The sequence below is a fragment of the Festucalex cinctus genome, chromosome 4, assembly GCF_051991245.1.
Source record: "Festucalex cinctus isolate MCC-2025b chromosome 4, RoL_Fcin_1.0, whole genome shotgun sequence".
In the NCBI taxonomy this organism is placed as follows: Eukaryota; Metazoa; Chordata; class Actinopteri; order Syngnathiformes; family Syngnathidae; genus Festucalex; species Festucalex cinctus.
Window position 1 is genome coordinate 12622166 of NC_135414.1, and position 15114 is coordinate 12637279.

General features: G+C 38.7%; 1 protein-coding gene across 1 annotated transcript in view; it reads right to left on the bottom strand.

Annotated features, from left to right (window-relative positions):
- The window catches only part of adamts7 (a disintegrin-like and metallopeptidase (reprolysin type) with thrombospondin type 1 motif, 7), a 93484-nt gene that overhangs the window by 15641 nt on the left and 62729 nt on the right, over positions 1–15114 (bottom strand). The window contains exons 14-22 of the mRNA XM_077518973.1: positions 14615–14735; positions 14109–14353; positions 10956–11097; positions 8665–8791; positions 8106–8319; positions 4640–6247; positions 4325–4477; positions 1880–2053; positions 1337–1483 (exon numbers count right to left, since the gene is read on the bottom strand). Of these exons, the coding sequence (XP_077375099.1) occupies positions 1337–1483; positions 1880–2053; positions 4325–4477; positions 4640–6247; positions 8106–8319; positions 8665–8791; positions 10956–11097; positions 14109–14353; positions 14615–14735 (2931 nt within the window). The remainder of the gene's footprint in view (positions 1–1336; positions 1484–1879; positions 2054–4324; positions 4478–4639; positions 6248–8105; positions 8320–8664; positions 8792–10955; positions 11098–14108; positions 14354–14614; positions 14736–15114) is intronic.

Consider the following 15114-nt stretch of genomic DNA (forward strand, 5'->3'; position numbering starts at 1 on the left):
TTAGACCAGAGGTGGCAGTCGTGAGTAAAAAAGTGACAAACGCCACAAAGCACCTTTAAGAAAGCTATTGGACATAGAGAAGTGCATTGTGGGAGTTTTCAAATGAACACTGACACACGAGGGAGTGACATAATCGTTTTCAGCACGATCGCATGTCCTTAAAGAGCACAAAGGAAGGAGAGTCGTGTTTTCAAGATGCAAGTACAGTCATTATTTTGCGTTTGTGTACGCTAAAAACAAAAATATTAAAGTTTGTTGCACGCTTTGCTGTCGACAGTGTTATCTATGTAGCTTCAATAACACTTTATAAATGTTTTATGAATGAGTTTTGATATTACAATTAATAGTTAAATATGTCAAGTAAACAAGACTGCCTTTACTTTGGAAATTATTAGTGTTGTCAAAATTAAAGTGTTAACTAATTAATAAATCACAAAATAATTATCACATTAATCATTGTATTACCAAAGATTAATCACACTATTAATTTTGGCCGCAGATGATCCTTTTTAGCCGACAGTGGATGGTTACATTAAAGGTAGCTGTTGGAGTTTGAGCAATAAACATAACTACATGCATTAAAGTAAAGCATTTAATAAATGTTTACATATGCCGAAGGTCAATTTTTTTTCCCATTTTTGAATTATGCAAATAATTAATTGATTAGAAAAAGCAGGATGAGTGCGTGCAGTGGATTTTTGAAGATGTCCTCAACATTAAATGTCGAAAAAATTAACACATAACATGTGCGCTTCAAATTTAGCAGGCAAAATATGTTGGGGAAAAAAAAAGCCTTTTTAAGTCAGTGATTAATCATGATTAATCAAAATTCTAAGATGTGATTGATCTGATTAAAAAATGTAATCGTTTGACAGCTCTAGAAATTATTAAAAAAATGTATTTTTTGTTAAGTGAAGTCAAGGAAAGAAAGATTGTGTTTATTTATTTATTTATTTAATATTTAAATTAAAAACAGGTCGTTGTTAAGTGGGGTCCTGATAGGACACATCATTTTTAAAATTAAAATAATTATGGTACATCAAAAAGGTTGCAGTCTTTATTTAATTTTTATAAAAGCCAATTTTATTCTTACAAGTCACTGTTAAATACACATTAATGGCAAAACAGGTTGTCATTTTTATGTTTAGCCGGGTTGTCGGCACCTGCTAAATAGAACTACTGAAGTAACTTGCAATCTAACTTAAAGTAATCAGTAAATAACTACATTACTTTCGAAAGCAAGTCATCAGTAAAGTAACCTAGTTACTTTTGAAGGGTAACTGAGGCAACACTGATTTCTCTATACAGCACTGTGTGTATTTTAAATGGACTGTACCTGTCCCCAAGATCCAATCAGCCACTGAGCACAAGGCTGAGTATTACATGGCCGAATGTTGCTGGGCTTAAGGTCAGTGTCACAAAGGTCCTCTTCTGGGCAGGTGACAAGTCGTTGCTGTCCTCCACCTCCACAAATCTCTGAACACTGAGCTCAACACACACACAATAACAGCAATGTAATATAGTGGACACAGTACAAAGTGGAAGGTGAGAATCTTCATACAGTCTTTAGTGAAACGAACAGGTGGCCTTTACAGACACCCTGAGATACTTTCTATTTCAATGTCATTAGGTGGGTAAAAAAAGCAAACCAAGACTTTTGAGCAAACCGTCTTCGACATAAAATGGTGAAAGAAACATGTTAGCTTGTATTCAGCTTTGGAGCATGCAGTAAATAGGATCACATAATGTCAAGAAGACTTAAAACTGATATGATGGCACGTTGTCAGAAACATTCTATTTCATAAACCTCCCTGTAAGGCAGGCGGAGTAGTTGGTGCAAGAGGGGCAAATATCTCAATTAAAGAACTATGTTAAGCACCTGTCCCCAGGAAGAAGTGTACCAGTCGAGACATGGCTGAAGGTTACAGGGCGTTTGGCTTTGTGGTCTGGAGGACATCGCCCGACAGTGGAAAGGTCGTAGAGGTCTGTGGTCCCGCATGTCGAAACACTGGACTTCTCGGGATCTCATACCACCCCCACAATTCCTGGAGCACTGCAAAAAAAAAAAAAAAAAGAAAAAAAAGAAAAAGAAAAAAGATATGCATTCATACACATTCAAGAGTGTCTTCTAAAAGTATCTGCTTCTTAACTCATTTAGTCCCAACAACGTATAAATACGTTTTTTTAATGTAAGTGTCCCAAAGACGTATTTAAACGTTTTTTTTGTTTGTTTTTTTAATGCCAAAGCATACAGAAGGCTTTGATGCAGCCTCTCAACTGAAAAGAACGGTTGCAGAAATGGTACTTATTACACAAACGGCCAGCAGGTGGCAGCAGAGCAAAGGAGATCAACCAGGGCCATCTAGAAAAAAAGCTAAATTACTTTTAAATAGATTTGTGAAAACTGATGAAACTTAGCTCTCTTCTAATGCTAATTGCTGCAAAACGGAAACAGATAGAAACATACATTTTTTTTCCTGATAAAAGAAAAGACTAATATTTCTTTGAATAGGTTCCGTGTTTTTATAGCAATAAAGCACAATATTCTGTGGGCCTTGCAAAATCAGTCAAAATTCAGTAAAACAGCCGGGAGGGAACGGGATTGCTTCTGTGAAAATGGCTGGGAGTGAATGAGTTAAGTGGGCTTATTCAACATTTGGTTGCTTGTTAAAAAAAAAAAAAAAAAAGAAGAAAAAAAAATCCTCCCTGGGCTATGCTTGAAGCATTGATTAATTCCAATGAATACATAAATAGGCATAGATATACCTTGCAGCTATAAGTTTCAGTTCAGGAATGCAACACTGAAATTTCCAGCAACAAGTGCACAATAATTATTATAACTAGGATTTGCTATTAAATTAGAGCAATATATAAATATTGCTGGCGATGAGTGGCTATTTAACATGCATGTATGCACAAGCCTATATGGTATAACGTATGGTCTTTGACTGGCCCTCAAGTAATAAAACAAAAACTATGCAATCCTTTTATTGTGTGAAGACCTTCACAAATGCTATTCCTATTCTTTATTATTTTTCAACTTAATATTATTCCTCCCACTTTTTTGACATGTATCTACTTTCGCATAATTAATCCAATTCACTTTATTCCAATCTCATCCTGTGCTAAATATTCAGGCCATGAAGGGGTACTGTTTTTCTCATTCCAAACATTCACATTTTTCCCACAAATCCACATTTTCAACCCAAAATTTCCCATTCATTTCCAATGTTCAATAATTCGCTACCATTTAAAATTCAAAATGTTCCACTCATTCAATTCACCTTGAGATCAATTTTCAACATTCTCCCAATTGTCACGCAATAAAAATTCCACATTTATCACCAAAATATTGCTCATTTTTCAGCCAAAACCTTCCTTAATCATTTTTGAGGGGAGTGCTAGGGTTCTCCATTCATTTCCAATAGCATACTTAACGTTGCACATTTACATCATTCCATATTGAAATTCAAAACATTCAGCTCGTTCAGTTCACTTTGGGGATGATTTTCAACATGCCAAAAGTTACTATTCACCAAACATTCTACATTTGCACCATTAAAATTTCACTCACATATTGCACATTTTTCACCATTATCATGTCACCTAATTCTATTATCATTAAATAGGATTCTATATCATTCAACATCATAGCATAAAGCATTCAGTCTTTCAGTCTTATTATTGCATATCACTTATACAACAACATATTGCACACTCACGACTATCATTCTAAATTGTTCAACATCATTTAATATCATTCATCCATTCATCATTCAATACCATTTGACATAATTCCATAATAGCATTCCAACTCATTCAGTACCATTCCACGTTTCTATATTTATTCATTTAAACTCTCAGCCTTGACATACATTTTGTATGTGTAGACACAATTTTGGTGAATGCCAAATGTAATTTTCACGACTGCTTATTCTATTTTGTATTTATAACACATATAGCTTATAGCCAACATTGCAATTTAATGCTTAAAAATACATTACATTCATAAGGAACCTGTTTGAAGATGACAGTCGTGACAGTTTCTCACACAGCTCCTATGGAAAATTAATTGCCCCCTCCTTCTGTAAGGCAAGCCACAAACTAATAACTGAGAAAGGAGAGTATGTACCCTAGAGGTAAACAGAATAATCAATCACAATTTCCTGCCCCAAAGCCATCTACTGGCTTAATGTGTTGAAGGTAAACAGAACACAAATAGCAAGTGGAATGAACTAGCATTGCAAATTCAAAATCCCAAAGGAGTACAGCTCAGTACACACAAGAAAAACTGTAAAAATAAATCAAGGCCCATCTCACTCACCTTTGTCCATTCCCCAATTCTCCACATGGAGCAGGGTCGCAGGTAACAACGCTGGGCAGGTGTGGGCCTCTTGTCTGGGTCGCAATCAGACTTGGAGCCAGTACTACAGGTCAAAGTCCTCCAGATGGCACCCAGACCACAGCTTGTGGAGCACTGCTCGGAAATACGCAAACATATTCCAAAAAACAAAAGTCTGTTCACCAGACGAACAAGCGACCTCATTGTCATGCTTAATCTTTCACTTAAATATCTGCAGTGACCAAAATGAAACAGAAAAAAAACAGCAAGGTTTGACGCCAAGTTGTTAAGACTTACAGAGCTCCAATTGCCAGTGACCCAAAAGGCTGCGACTTGTGTGGCGGCTGGCGTTTGTTCTGATATTGTCTGAGAAAGCAGCCGAAGATACCAATGCTGGGTTGGTGGGATATTCGCCGTCATTTTTTGTGTGGTAATAGGTTGAGTCGCTGCAGTGTTCAACATTGGGGGAATATTTGAAGCTTCCGGATCACTCGCAATACCAGATCTGACAATTGAGGGAATTAAAATTTGACTGTAATCATAGTCATCAAATGGAAACGCTGATGTGTCCAAAGAGGAATCTGCTGCAGTACTTTGAGTGGTTCGAGTCTGTTCTATTGTTGCTGGCTGGAAAACATCTGGGGGAGGTTGAGTGTATCCTTCCTGTTTTGTAGGCGGCCAGAATTGTGTTCCAGCAGACAACATGGTGTCATCAGGGGCGTTTTGATTACCTGGCATGAGCAGATCTGGGGAAGAGAGATGAGTGGAAAACTCAGAGGCGGGCAGTGAGGTCACACTGAGGCCAGTGTCACTCACTTTGGAAGTCTCTTTAATGGTGACCAAGTCTGTACTGGGATGAGTTGGATGCAGATTTTCCAGTTCAAGATCAGGGGAGAATGTTGTTGATTCATTGTTAGCTTGATTAAGATAAAATTTGGAATCTTCTACAGTTTTTGGCACTGAGGAGCTTGAAATTGTAGCGAATTGTGGCACAGTGTAAGATTGGTGCAATCTGAAGTCGTCCTCTTTCCGGGAGTTCACTGTCAGTGTGACAGTGTGACTGTTCTCAGCTTGAATTTCAGGCATTGAAGCAGCATGTGATGGAGTTACAGTCAACTCCCTGGTGTGATTTTCCTCCCCTGTGGAACTGTGGTTATTTTCAGCCTTTTCTGCATCATGTCCCACATTTTTACTCTTTGTAGGCTCCCTGGTAGTGCCGTCCAGAGGGGAGCTTGTGTTATTGTTTTCAGACCAGGGGAGATCATAGTTTCGCCATGAATGATCTGGTGGTGATCGAGTGGTGGACACAGGCAGAAGATAATCCTCAGCAAGGTAGTCATCAACATCTCCAGGGTTTATGATATCTTTCAGGTCGTCTTTAGTAATGATTTGTGGTTCAGTAGGTTTCAAAGGATGAGTTGTGTCCCTCACACTGCCAGTTGGCTCTTCCTCAAGCAGAAAATCATCTTCCTGACTGTTCCCTGAATCTGTTCCACCACTCTGATCTGATAAGTCTTCGTGAAAGTTGATAAAGTTGTAGTCATAGTAAAAGTCATCCACTTGAGGAGTATTGTCTTCACTTTCTAGCTTATTGTGATAATGAAAATCTTCAAAGAGGTTGTTCAAGTCATTTGGATCATCATTTTTGGATTGGACTTTGGTGGGACTGTACTTTGGAGGTAGTTTGGATACAGGTATAACGTTGATTTCATTAAACACTTCTTCGCTTGTCGATCCACTTCCGGACCAGTCAATGTCACCAAAATTGTCCACAACTTGTGGACAGTCCTGGAGTGAACAGGTACTAAGAGAGACGGGCTTCTTTTGCAGGTCGCAGCCCACGCCGGTGTTTCTGGAGCAGGTAACGTTGCGCCGACGGACTCCTCTTCCACATGTTAGCGAACACTGCATGGACGAGGAAATGACAGAATGCATTAGTTCAATCTCCAACTCTATGACTGGCAAAATTTCTTGTGCTATATTTACATAATTGATCCCCACTCAAACGCTTAGCGTGATGTTTTTTTGTTTGTTTTTTTTGGTTTTGCCATTCGTGAAAGTAAAATGTAAAAAAACAAGAGATTCTTTTAGAGATACTAACTCATTCAAACCCCAAAACGTGTAAATATGTTTTTAATACTTTGTCCTTCACTGCCAAAAGCGTATTTCTAAGTTTTTTTGGGGTGTTTTTATGCAAGAGCATACAGAAGGCTTTGATGCAGCTTTTGACATGAAGAGGTGGCTTAAAGCAATGGTAGTTATTACAAAAAATGGCCATCAGGTGGCAGCATAGTACAAGAGATCAGCCAGGGGAATGTTGCAACTAGCTCTTTTTGACTGTTTTCACCAGGAATGTGAATATTGATGAAACATAGTTATATTCTAATGCTAATTGCTGCAAAATGAATCCGGATACAAATGTACTTTTTTTCCCGATTAAAGAAGAGACTCTAATCTTTAATCCAATACAACAGTGAAGGGGGTTGCTTGAGTGAAAATGGCTGTGAGTGAATGAGTTAAACTACATTAAATGAAAAATATAACCATTACTATTGATGTTGAAACTGTCCAGTTATGAACTTTGACTTGAGGACAATCTATCATATTATTAAAGTCTTTACAAGGTGGAAGTTTTCATATTTCAAATAGCATGGGAGGGAAACGTTTTGATTTTGTGAAACTGGGGCAGAACTTTTTCTTTTCTTTTCTTAAGCTGGAACAAGGGCTTTAGTTGAGGTGGAGGAAATTTTGAACAACTCTAAACACCAGATCTTTTTGGCACAAAACCTTCAGGCATCTGTTAGAAAGATGAAAAGAAAGACTCAAAAGTTGCAGAATGCTGACCCAAATACTATATGAAAAGTGTTTCCGCTTGGAAAAACGATGCTCTCAGGTCAAGATGTGCCAAGTCCACAAACCTATCTGAATTATACAAGGTGCTAAAAATGTCCATCCATCCATTTTCTATAGCACTTATTTTCATTCGCTTCACTGGTGAGTTGGAACATTTTCCAGAGGTCTTTGGGGAGAGAGTTGGGATTAACGGAGGAGAACTGGTCGGCAGCCAATCTCAAGGCTCGCAATAATTATGTGCACATGCAATAGTTACTATTTAATCCCTCGAATTGACTTAAAAAAATCTTTCTTCTCCATCTTTCATGACATTTTTTCTTGATTTACATCACAAAAATGCATTTAATGTGTGCTGAATCTGACTGTAAATATTAACTGTAAAAATAAAAGGATCCCTTCCTAGGGAGGACCGGGGTCAACTTTCCTCATACTGTGAGGTATGAGGCGTGTCAGAAAAGTTCAAGAACCTTAAAAGATACATTTCAAACAAACTATGAGGTTTTCCCCCTCAGTGTGAGCCAGATGCTCAACCAGGATGTCTACAAAGAGATCCGGATTGTGATATTTGTTCGGTGCACGAGAAGAAGCAAGCATGACAACATGGCTGTCCTCATTCCCAAGTTAAGGGGATCATCAAAGGTCTTCTTTTGAAGATGTAGATGGCATTAAGATTCCGGTGACAACAGCTGTGGGGGATCACGGAAGAATCCTTCCAAGAGTGTAAGAAGGCAAAAACAGTTAAACTCGTAGTTTAGATTTGAAATAAGTCTTTTGTGATATCTATCCTGGAAATGTACTGACAGACATTGTATGTGTGGAGAGAAAACAGATGGAAATCTTGCACGTGAAACTATATTGAAAAATAAAACCACATTTTTAAGTGAACTGCCGTATTGCAGGCCACACTCACCTTTGACCAACTGCCAGTGGTCCAATCTGCCGGGCACGGGATGTCCGTGTTACAGGACAAAACTGACTCGGGTTTCGGAAGGTGTTCGCATTGACTGGGCTGCAGGGCTTTCTGGTCATCCACACTGATGGCTTGGATGCACAACACTGTCCTTTTAGCCACACCAGAGCTGCCACAGCTTGCTGAGCATTTCTGCCACTCACCCACCCACCAGCTGCATGCAGACACACAGATTTAGTTGAATTGTGAAATGAATTGTGTCATGTCAAATTTCACAAAAGATACAAAGACAATGACTCATACATTTGACCTTTTAGAGCAAATACTGTATATTGGCTGAATAGGATTTGACTGGGTGTATGAAAAACATTGGCTCTGTGGAGTTTTGTATAAACATGACCTTAAATTGTGAGTTCATGTTCCTGACCCCAAACAAAATTCACTGACTAATTCTGACAACAAAAGGTCTGCAAGGGCAACCTCAAACTTGTGCACTGCGACTTTTGAACTCATTAACGTGCACACATGGATCTTGCAAGTAAAATCTTGTCAAACTCACACGGCTGGACAAGGCTCCTTGTTACAGCTGGTTCGATTGTCATCGGGTCGGGTTAAAGGGTCACAAAATGACTCATCCACTATCCCATTGGTTCTTTCCACACAGTGAAAAATCTGCCTGTGAACACCTGGAATGACCATGAAATGAAAGCTTTTCAGACAGAAAAGCATTCCTGCGCACGCATGCACAATATATTTTCATCAGAACATGATGTTGACTCTGCTATAGAGAGTAGTCAAGGACAAATCATTACAAATCACATTTGTATTGTTTGCACTCAAGGCTGCACAATGAGATTACTTTTAAGTATGCAATGGTTTTGTTGTGGTGTTTGTATCAATAAAACAAAGTACAGGGTGTAAAAAAAGATCCTAGAATGTGCATTTGGTAGCACAAAAAGGCAGGTTTTGTCCTACACCGGGTTCAAACAAAGCAGTGTCTCCAAATGACAGATTTACGTCTTCCTGCAGTATCTATCGTGACATTTTCAGCCCATCACAGAGAAAGACACCTCAAGGCACCTCATGTGCATGGAGCGAGTAACAGGCACTATCACTATTAGTCGCTGTCAGTCAGGGGTCGATGAATCTATTTAATGGCAGCACAGCTTGATTGGAGAGAGAAAGAATGAGACACTTGAGGAGTTCAAACTTCAGGAATATTTTCAAAGTGAGTGAAAACATGCAAACTGCAACAAATCAAAAGTATGAGGATTATCTTCGGATAATCCTGCCTCCGGGCTCTGACTCTGATCTACTCAATTGGCATTTGAAGGGCTCATAAAAAGAGGTCAACCAATTTTACTTAGTCCAACACTCCATTCAAGGGAGCATCATCTGCTTCACAATTAAAGGTTCTGGGTTCGAATTTCCAGTTCACAGCATGTTTGCTTTAGTTTTATGCTGTACTGCAGTTTCTTCCCACCTTCCAACAATTACATGTGAGGTAAATCAATGTAGGGCTGGGCGGAAATCAAATATTGACATCGTCTCTTCATTATATGAATTTGGCCATCTTGTCTTGTTCCGTCTTATGGGCTTTCATTTGTTTAAATGCATTTGGCTAACATGCATTTTGTGTATTCCTTTGAGGAATACATATAATGATTTGTATTTATTATTTTATTAACATTCTGGAATATTATATTGTGTATGAGTACATAATACTCATTTTCTATCCTGCTTAAATATTTGTTCCTATTTGAAATGCTCTGGTACGCGATTCGCTACGCGCAAGAAAGAAGATAGAGGTGTGATAGAGCAAGATGTCATGTTTGAAGTAGTTCAGTAAAGACATTTGAACACTGTCCTGCCGTTTTGGTTTTCCCTCAAGTACGTCTGTTTGTTTGTTTTTTTTGTTTTTTTTTTTGCAACGTTTTGCAACATTGAATGAAGTGAAAAAGCAAACACTTGTACGTGTGCGCATACTTTCGTGTCTGCGCCAATCAGTAAGATCAAATCGGTTGGCCATACCGCCACACTTCTTTTTTTTCTTTTTTTTTTGTCTCATGGCCGGTAGCCCCAGGCATCCCGAATGGCCCTCATCCCACCAGGGGAAGCTCCGCCTCCACTTTACCCCCAAGGCCGCCCACGGCCAGAGGTTATTTATCTGCGAAATACATTCTAAAATGTTTCCATGAAGCTCCTACAATGTGCTCACGTCCTTCATGGCTGCATTGAATGAGTTTTTCTATGAATATTGAGATGACCTATTACGTATGTTGCCATTGAACGCACCTTGAGCCAAACACGAATGAGTACTTACTTTTCTTTTGCTTTGGCATGAGGCTGTCAAGCGTTCAATGCAAGCACTTTTTTGTTGTGGAAAAACCTTGTTTATAAAACTAAAAATAACATAATACAAAAGTGTCATGTCTTTAAACGCAAACAAGTGTAGTAATGCCGTACTTCTTTAACTCGTTGAGCGTGAGTTCATGAACAGGGGACAGGATTTTTACAACCGAAGGACGACGTGTGGCATGTCACACTATGCTACAAATGCCGAACTGAGCATAAGCGCTTCCAAGTGAGATCAAGTCTGCTGTTCCGAGTCCACTCTCCAATGAGATCCAGACCGCTGTTATGTATACACTTGCCAGCAAAATGACAACAGGAAGCCTGCAAAGCCTCACTGGTTGCCAAGGTTAGGCACCACCCTCTTGATCTTTGGGGAATTTTGATGAAAGCATGTCAAGGAAATGTTAATGAAACACCCGTGAAAGGTTTTAAATAGAAAGATATGCATGAAATGTCTTTTTTTTAACGCAATCATAAAGAAGCGTGTTCCCCTACCCTCTCCACAGGTGGCACTACATTCAGTCCATGATCCACTCTTCCAGAAGAAAACTGAGGCAGGGATGTTATTGTCCTCGGAAACATTTTGACTGATTGTGTACTCATAGCGCACTCCTGGATTGGTCTCTTGGAAGAGGAGCTACAAAAATAAGTAAAATAAACAGCTTAGTGTGAGACAAAATATCGATTAGGAGAGTGACATCATTTTATTTCTCACCTACCGGTAATCGCTCCATTTTTCCTAAATGTTATTAAACTGGAAAACAACTAAAATATTAGTTTTTAAAATCAGTCATAGAATCTTTTGTCTATGAGTGACTTTGGCTGCTTTACTGACACATGAGAACCATGGGATTTCTCCCTATCAACCAAATGAAGAATGGTGAATATAGAGAAAATACGTGACATTTTTTTTAAGAGTAATAGCTATAGAGTAATACCTAATTTGGAAAAAAATAAATAAATAAAGGCTGCCAGGTGATTAAAATGTTTAATCGTAATTAATTACATGACTTCAATAGTTAACTCACAAATAATTGCAAATTTTAAATCTGGTCTAAATGCACAATGAAATGTACAACAAGTCCTCATATTCTTCGTCATTGACACAGTAATTTCATAATAAATCATAAAATACAGTAAGAATTAAAAAGATGTAATGTACTGTAAAATCGAGTGTGATATAACTTTGTGTTGAGGTGCTTTCTCTGCCACTAGATGGCATAATTGCGTTTGTAAGACCTAACAGCTCCGTGCAGTTTTCTTTTCATATTAAGAGCTATCTAATCTTTAACATGAAGTAACTTGTGAAATTCTGCTCATTTTTAAAATTGTAGAAGACAACTTGACACTAGTCTCCACAGATATATGAATCATTATTAAATTTATTACTGCAAAATTTTGACGTGGACGCGTCCGCTGTGTTGCAACTGCAATTTCCCAAGTACAGGCTTTACAAGTATGAGGCTGTCATTAATCGAATAATCTTACATTAAAAAAAATAATAGTGGCATTAAAGGAACTTTAAATTAACTCAAAATTAACACACTAATTTTGACAATAAATAAATAAATAATACAATTATTTATAAAGCGCTTTTCAAAAGAAATCAAAGACGTCATTAAAAGTCAGCAGACAATGAAAAGACAAAAGGTACATTAATCAAACAGCAAGGAGGAAAAAGTCAACTTAAAAAGCAGAAGTCAGTAAGTCAAGTGAGAATTTACAGAGAACTGTATAATGTAGATACATATAAGAGGTTGCAATTTTATGGTGCTGTGTTGAGTGTTAAGTGGTGTGTTGAGTGGCATTGTCTCTGTTCCTATTATAGGTTATTACACCTTGAAGGCAGTGCGGAACAGGTGTGATTTTAGTTTGCTTTTGAAAATGGAGGGGTCAATGGTGTCGCGGATGTCGTTCGGGAGAGAATTCCAAAGGGTGGGGGCTCTGTCCCCGCAGGTTCGGTGCTTGGTCCTGGGGATGGCCAGGAGGTTATTGTCAGGTGAACGGAGGGGTGTGGTTTTTAAGTTTTTAAGAGATCGTGAGCCAGTAAAGGGTAATCTGACGAAGGGGGAGGAGATAGAGGATGAAGAGGAGAGGGCCAAGTAGCGAGCCCTGAGGGACGCCTTGGGACAGGGGTGGGGGACAATCTAGGAGGAGCATTTATTGACTCAAATGAACTGTTTTCGGTCTGAAAGGTAAGATGACAGCCAAGTGAGGGCGTCAGGATTTAAAACGGTTAAGCAGAAGGGAATGGTTCATACTCTTTTTGTTGGCTCTTAAAGTGCTCTATGTTCACCAAGGGACAAGCCTCCTCCTCTCTGGTGTACGCGAATGCAGGAATGAATGGAAGCGTTCTAGATCGCCTTTTCGGTTTTGGTGTGAATGCAGTACAAGAAGGGTAGTTTTGGTGATATGGAGAGTGCAGAAACCAGAAGGAGATTGTTACAAAGGACATTATTAGTGGTTTTCATTTGGGAGGTACTAACAACACATTCAAGGATTTTGGAAAGAAAGGGCAGGTTTGATATAGGTCGAAAGTTATTGAAATCATCAGAGTTGAGTCCATGTTTCTTGAGGATGGGGGTAATGGCAGCCAGTTTGAGAGCTGCAAGGACAGTAGAGGAGCTAAGAGAGGCGTTAACAATTATGGTAATAAACGGGGAGATGATGGGGAGGCCCTGTATAACAAGGGGGGGGGGATGCGATGTGGTCTAGAGAGCATGTCGAGGATTTCATGGAAATGATGATTTCAGTCAGATCAGCTTGGGAGAGGAGGGGTGATGAGAGAAGGGTAGGGGAGGGTAAAAAAAAAAAAAAGTAAGCGTACAGCTTTAAAAGACTACAGTAGTGCAATAATTTTCTGGGATTAGAATTTTGAAGTTTCAAGTGCCAGACAAGACAAGTCTTGCACACTCAGTTTATCCTCATACAGTATAGCCTACTGCAAAACAAGTAAATGACTGTCTCCCTTTTGTGTTAATAAAATAAGATCATGTGCTATGTAAACTACATGTTAGCGTCCCCTTTAATTTGCTAACATCGTTTACACTTACCCTACAATTTAAACCTCCAGAAATTTATATTTTTTAAATAGTTTACTAACTACAGCAGTTTTTTCTTTTTAAGATGGAGATTTTGGTTCATCCAGTTGTTAATGTGCTTTAAACAGTGCCACAAATCTTTAATTGGACTGCTGTGCACAGCTATTATTGGCATTTTGAAGCATTTGAACCAAGGATAACATACAGATTAAACAAAAGGGGTCTAAGGGAAGACCCTTGAGGGACTCCATATGTAATGGCTATTTGATGATCGGAAATGCCTTTTTTTCGGGCTGTTCCACTTAATCCGACCAAGTTTCCATCTTTTTACAAGAGTTGCTTTTGTACTGTGATGAGGTCAGAAATCCAACTGAAATTTATCAGAGTCCATTTGAGCTCAAAAAGTTGCTTAGTCAAAAAAATAAAAAATTCTTCACAATTTTGGTTAAGATGGGAAGGCTTGACATTCATCAATCAAATATGTAATGGCGTTAAACTGGTCGAATTGACTCCAAAGACAGTAGAAGGATTAAATTAATTGCAATGTGGATGCAACACATCTGAGGTATAATAAGCACAAAAAGTAGAATTTCTTGATCACACCTACCTGAATCCACAGTGGTTCCATGGTGGGCCCAGGTGAGGTCAGATTCTCTAAATGTCCTGTCCGTTCATAGGTAAATATGGCCCCAGCTGCCTTGTACTCGCCGTTCCATTGTATAGTCCAGCCGCCATTCAGATAATACTTGTTGGGTCCGTCACCTCTGAGCGCTAGGAAATTTCCAGCTTCGGCCATCTCCTCAATCCTGATGTCCCATGATCCCTCGGGGATTAGTCCAATGTCCACATAACCTTGATGACAATGCAGCTCATCTCAGTGACAATACTTATGGAATCACAGTTAATGCATACCATCAGTACATTGTGAATCCAAAAGGTTTGGGACGTGTTCAATAAAGAGTCAATTCAACAGGGTTTCTGAAGAATCACATTCATTGGCAACAAATTGCCAAAACAGAAAGCATCTACAATGTTGTCGATTTTAAGAGTTGAGAAACATGATCCAATAATAACAGACATCGTGAAATTAGCTGAAATCGCTGAGAGACATACCAAGTCCTTCACTCTCCTCAAATGTTTTCCTCACAGTTGCACAGGTGGAGCCATTACCAAGGCACACTCCGCATCGATCCTCCGCCGCATTCGATTCAATAGCGTAGTCACAGCCGACAGTCTGGGACAGGCATACAATAAGACAACACAAAACATGAAATATACCAGATGTTCTTAACCTTGTTGGAGGTCCTGAAACCCACCAGTTTCTTTTGTACATTCACTGAACCTTTCTTTATTGAAAAATAAAATGATTTTTCCTCCAAATTCAAGACATTTACTGGTGAACAAAATGAACTGAGAGAGAGAAAGTAGCCTTTTTTTTTTTTTAATCTGGCTCTTTTCACCTTGAATTGAAAGTGAATTGAAAAAATATTTCTCATCTCCATGCAGGTTAAGGAAGTTTTTAGTTTAGTTTTGCTAGATAGCTAGTTGTGCTGGATTAGAATTGCTCAACTTGAACAATATGATTACAGTTGAGCTCCCTAATTTAGGGCTGG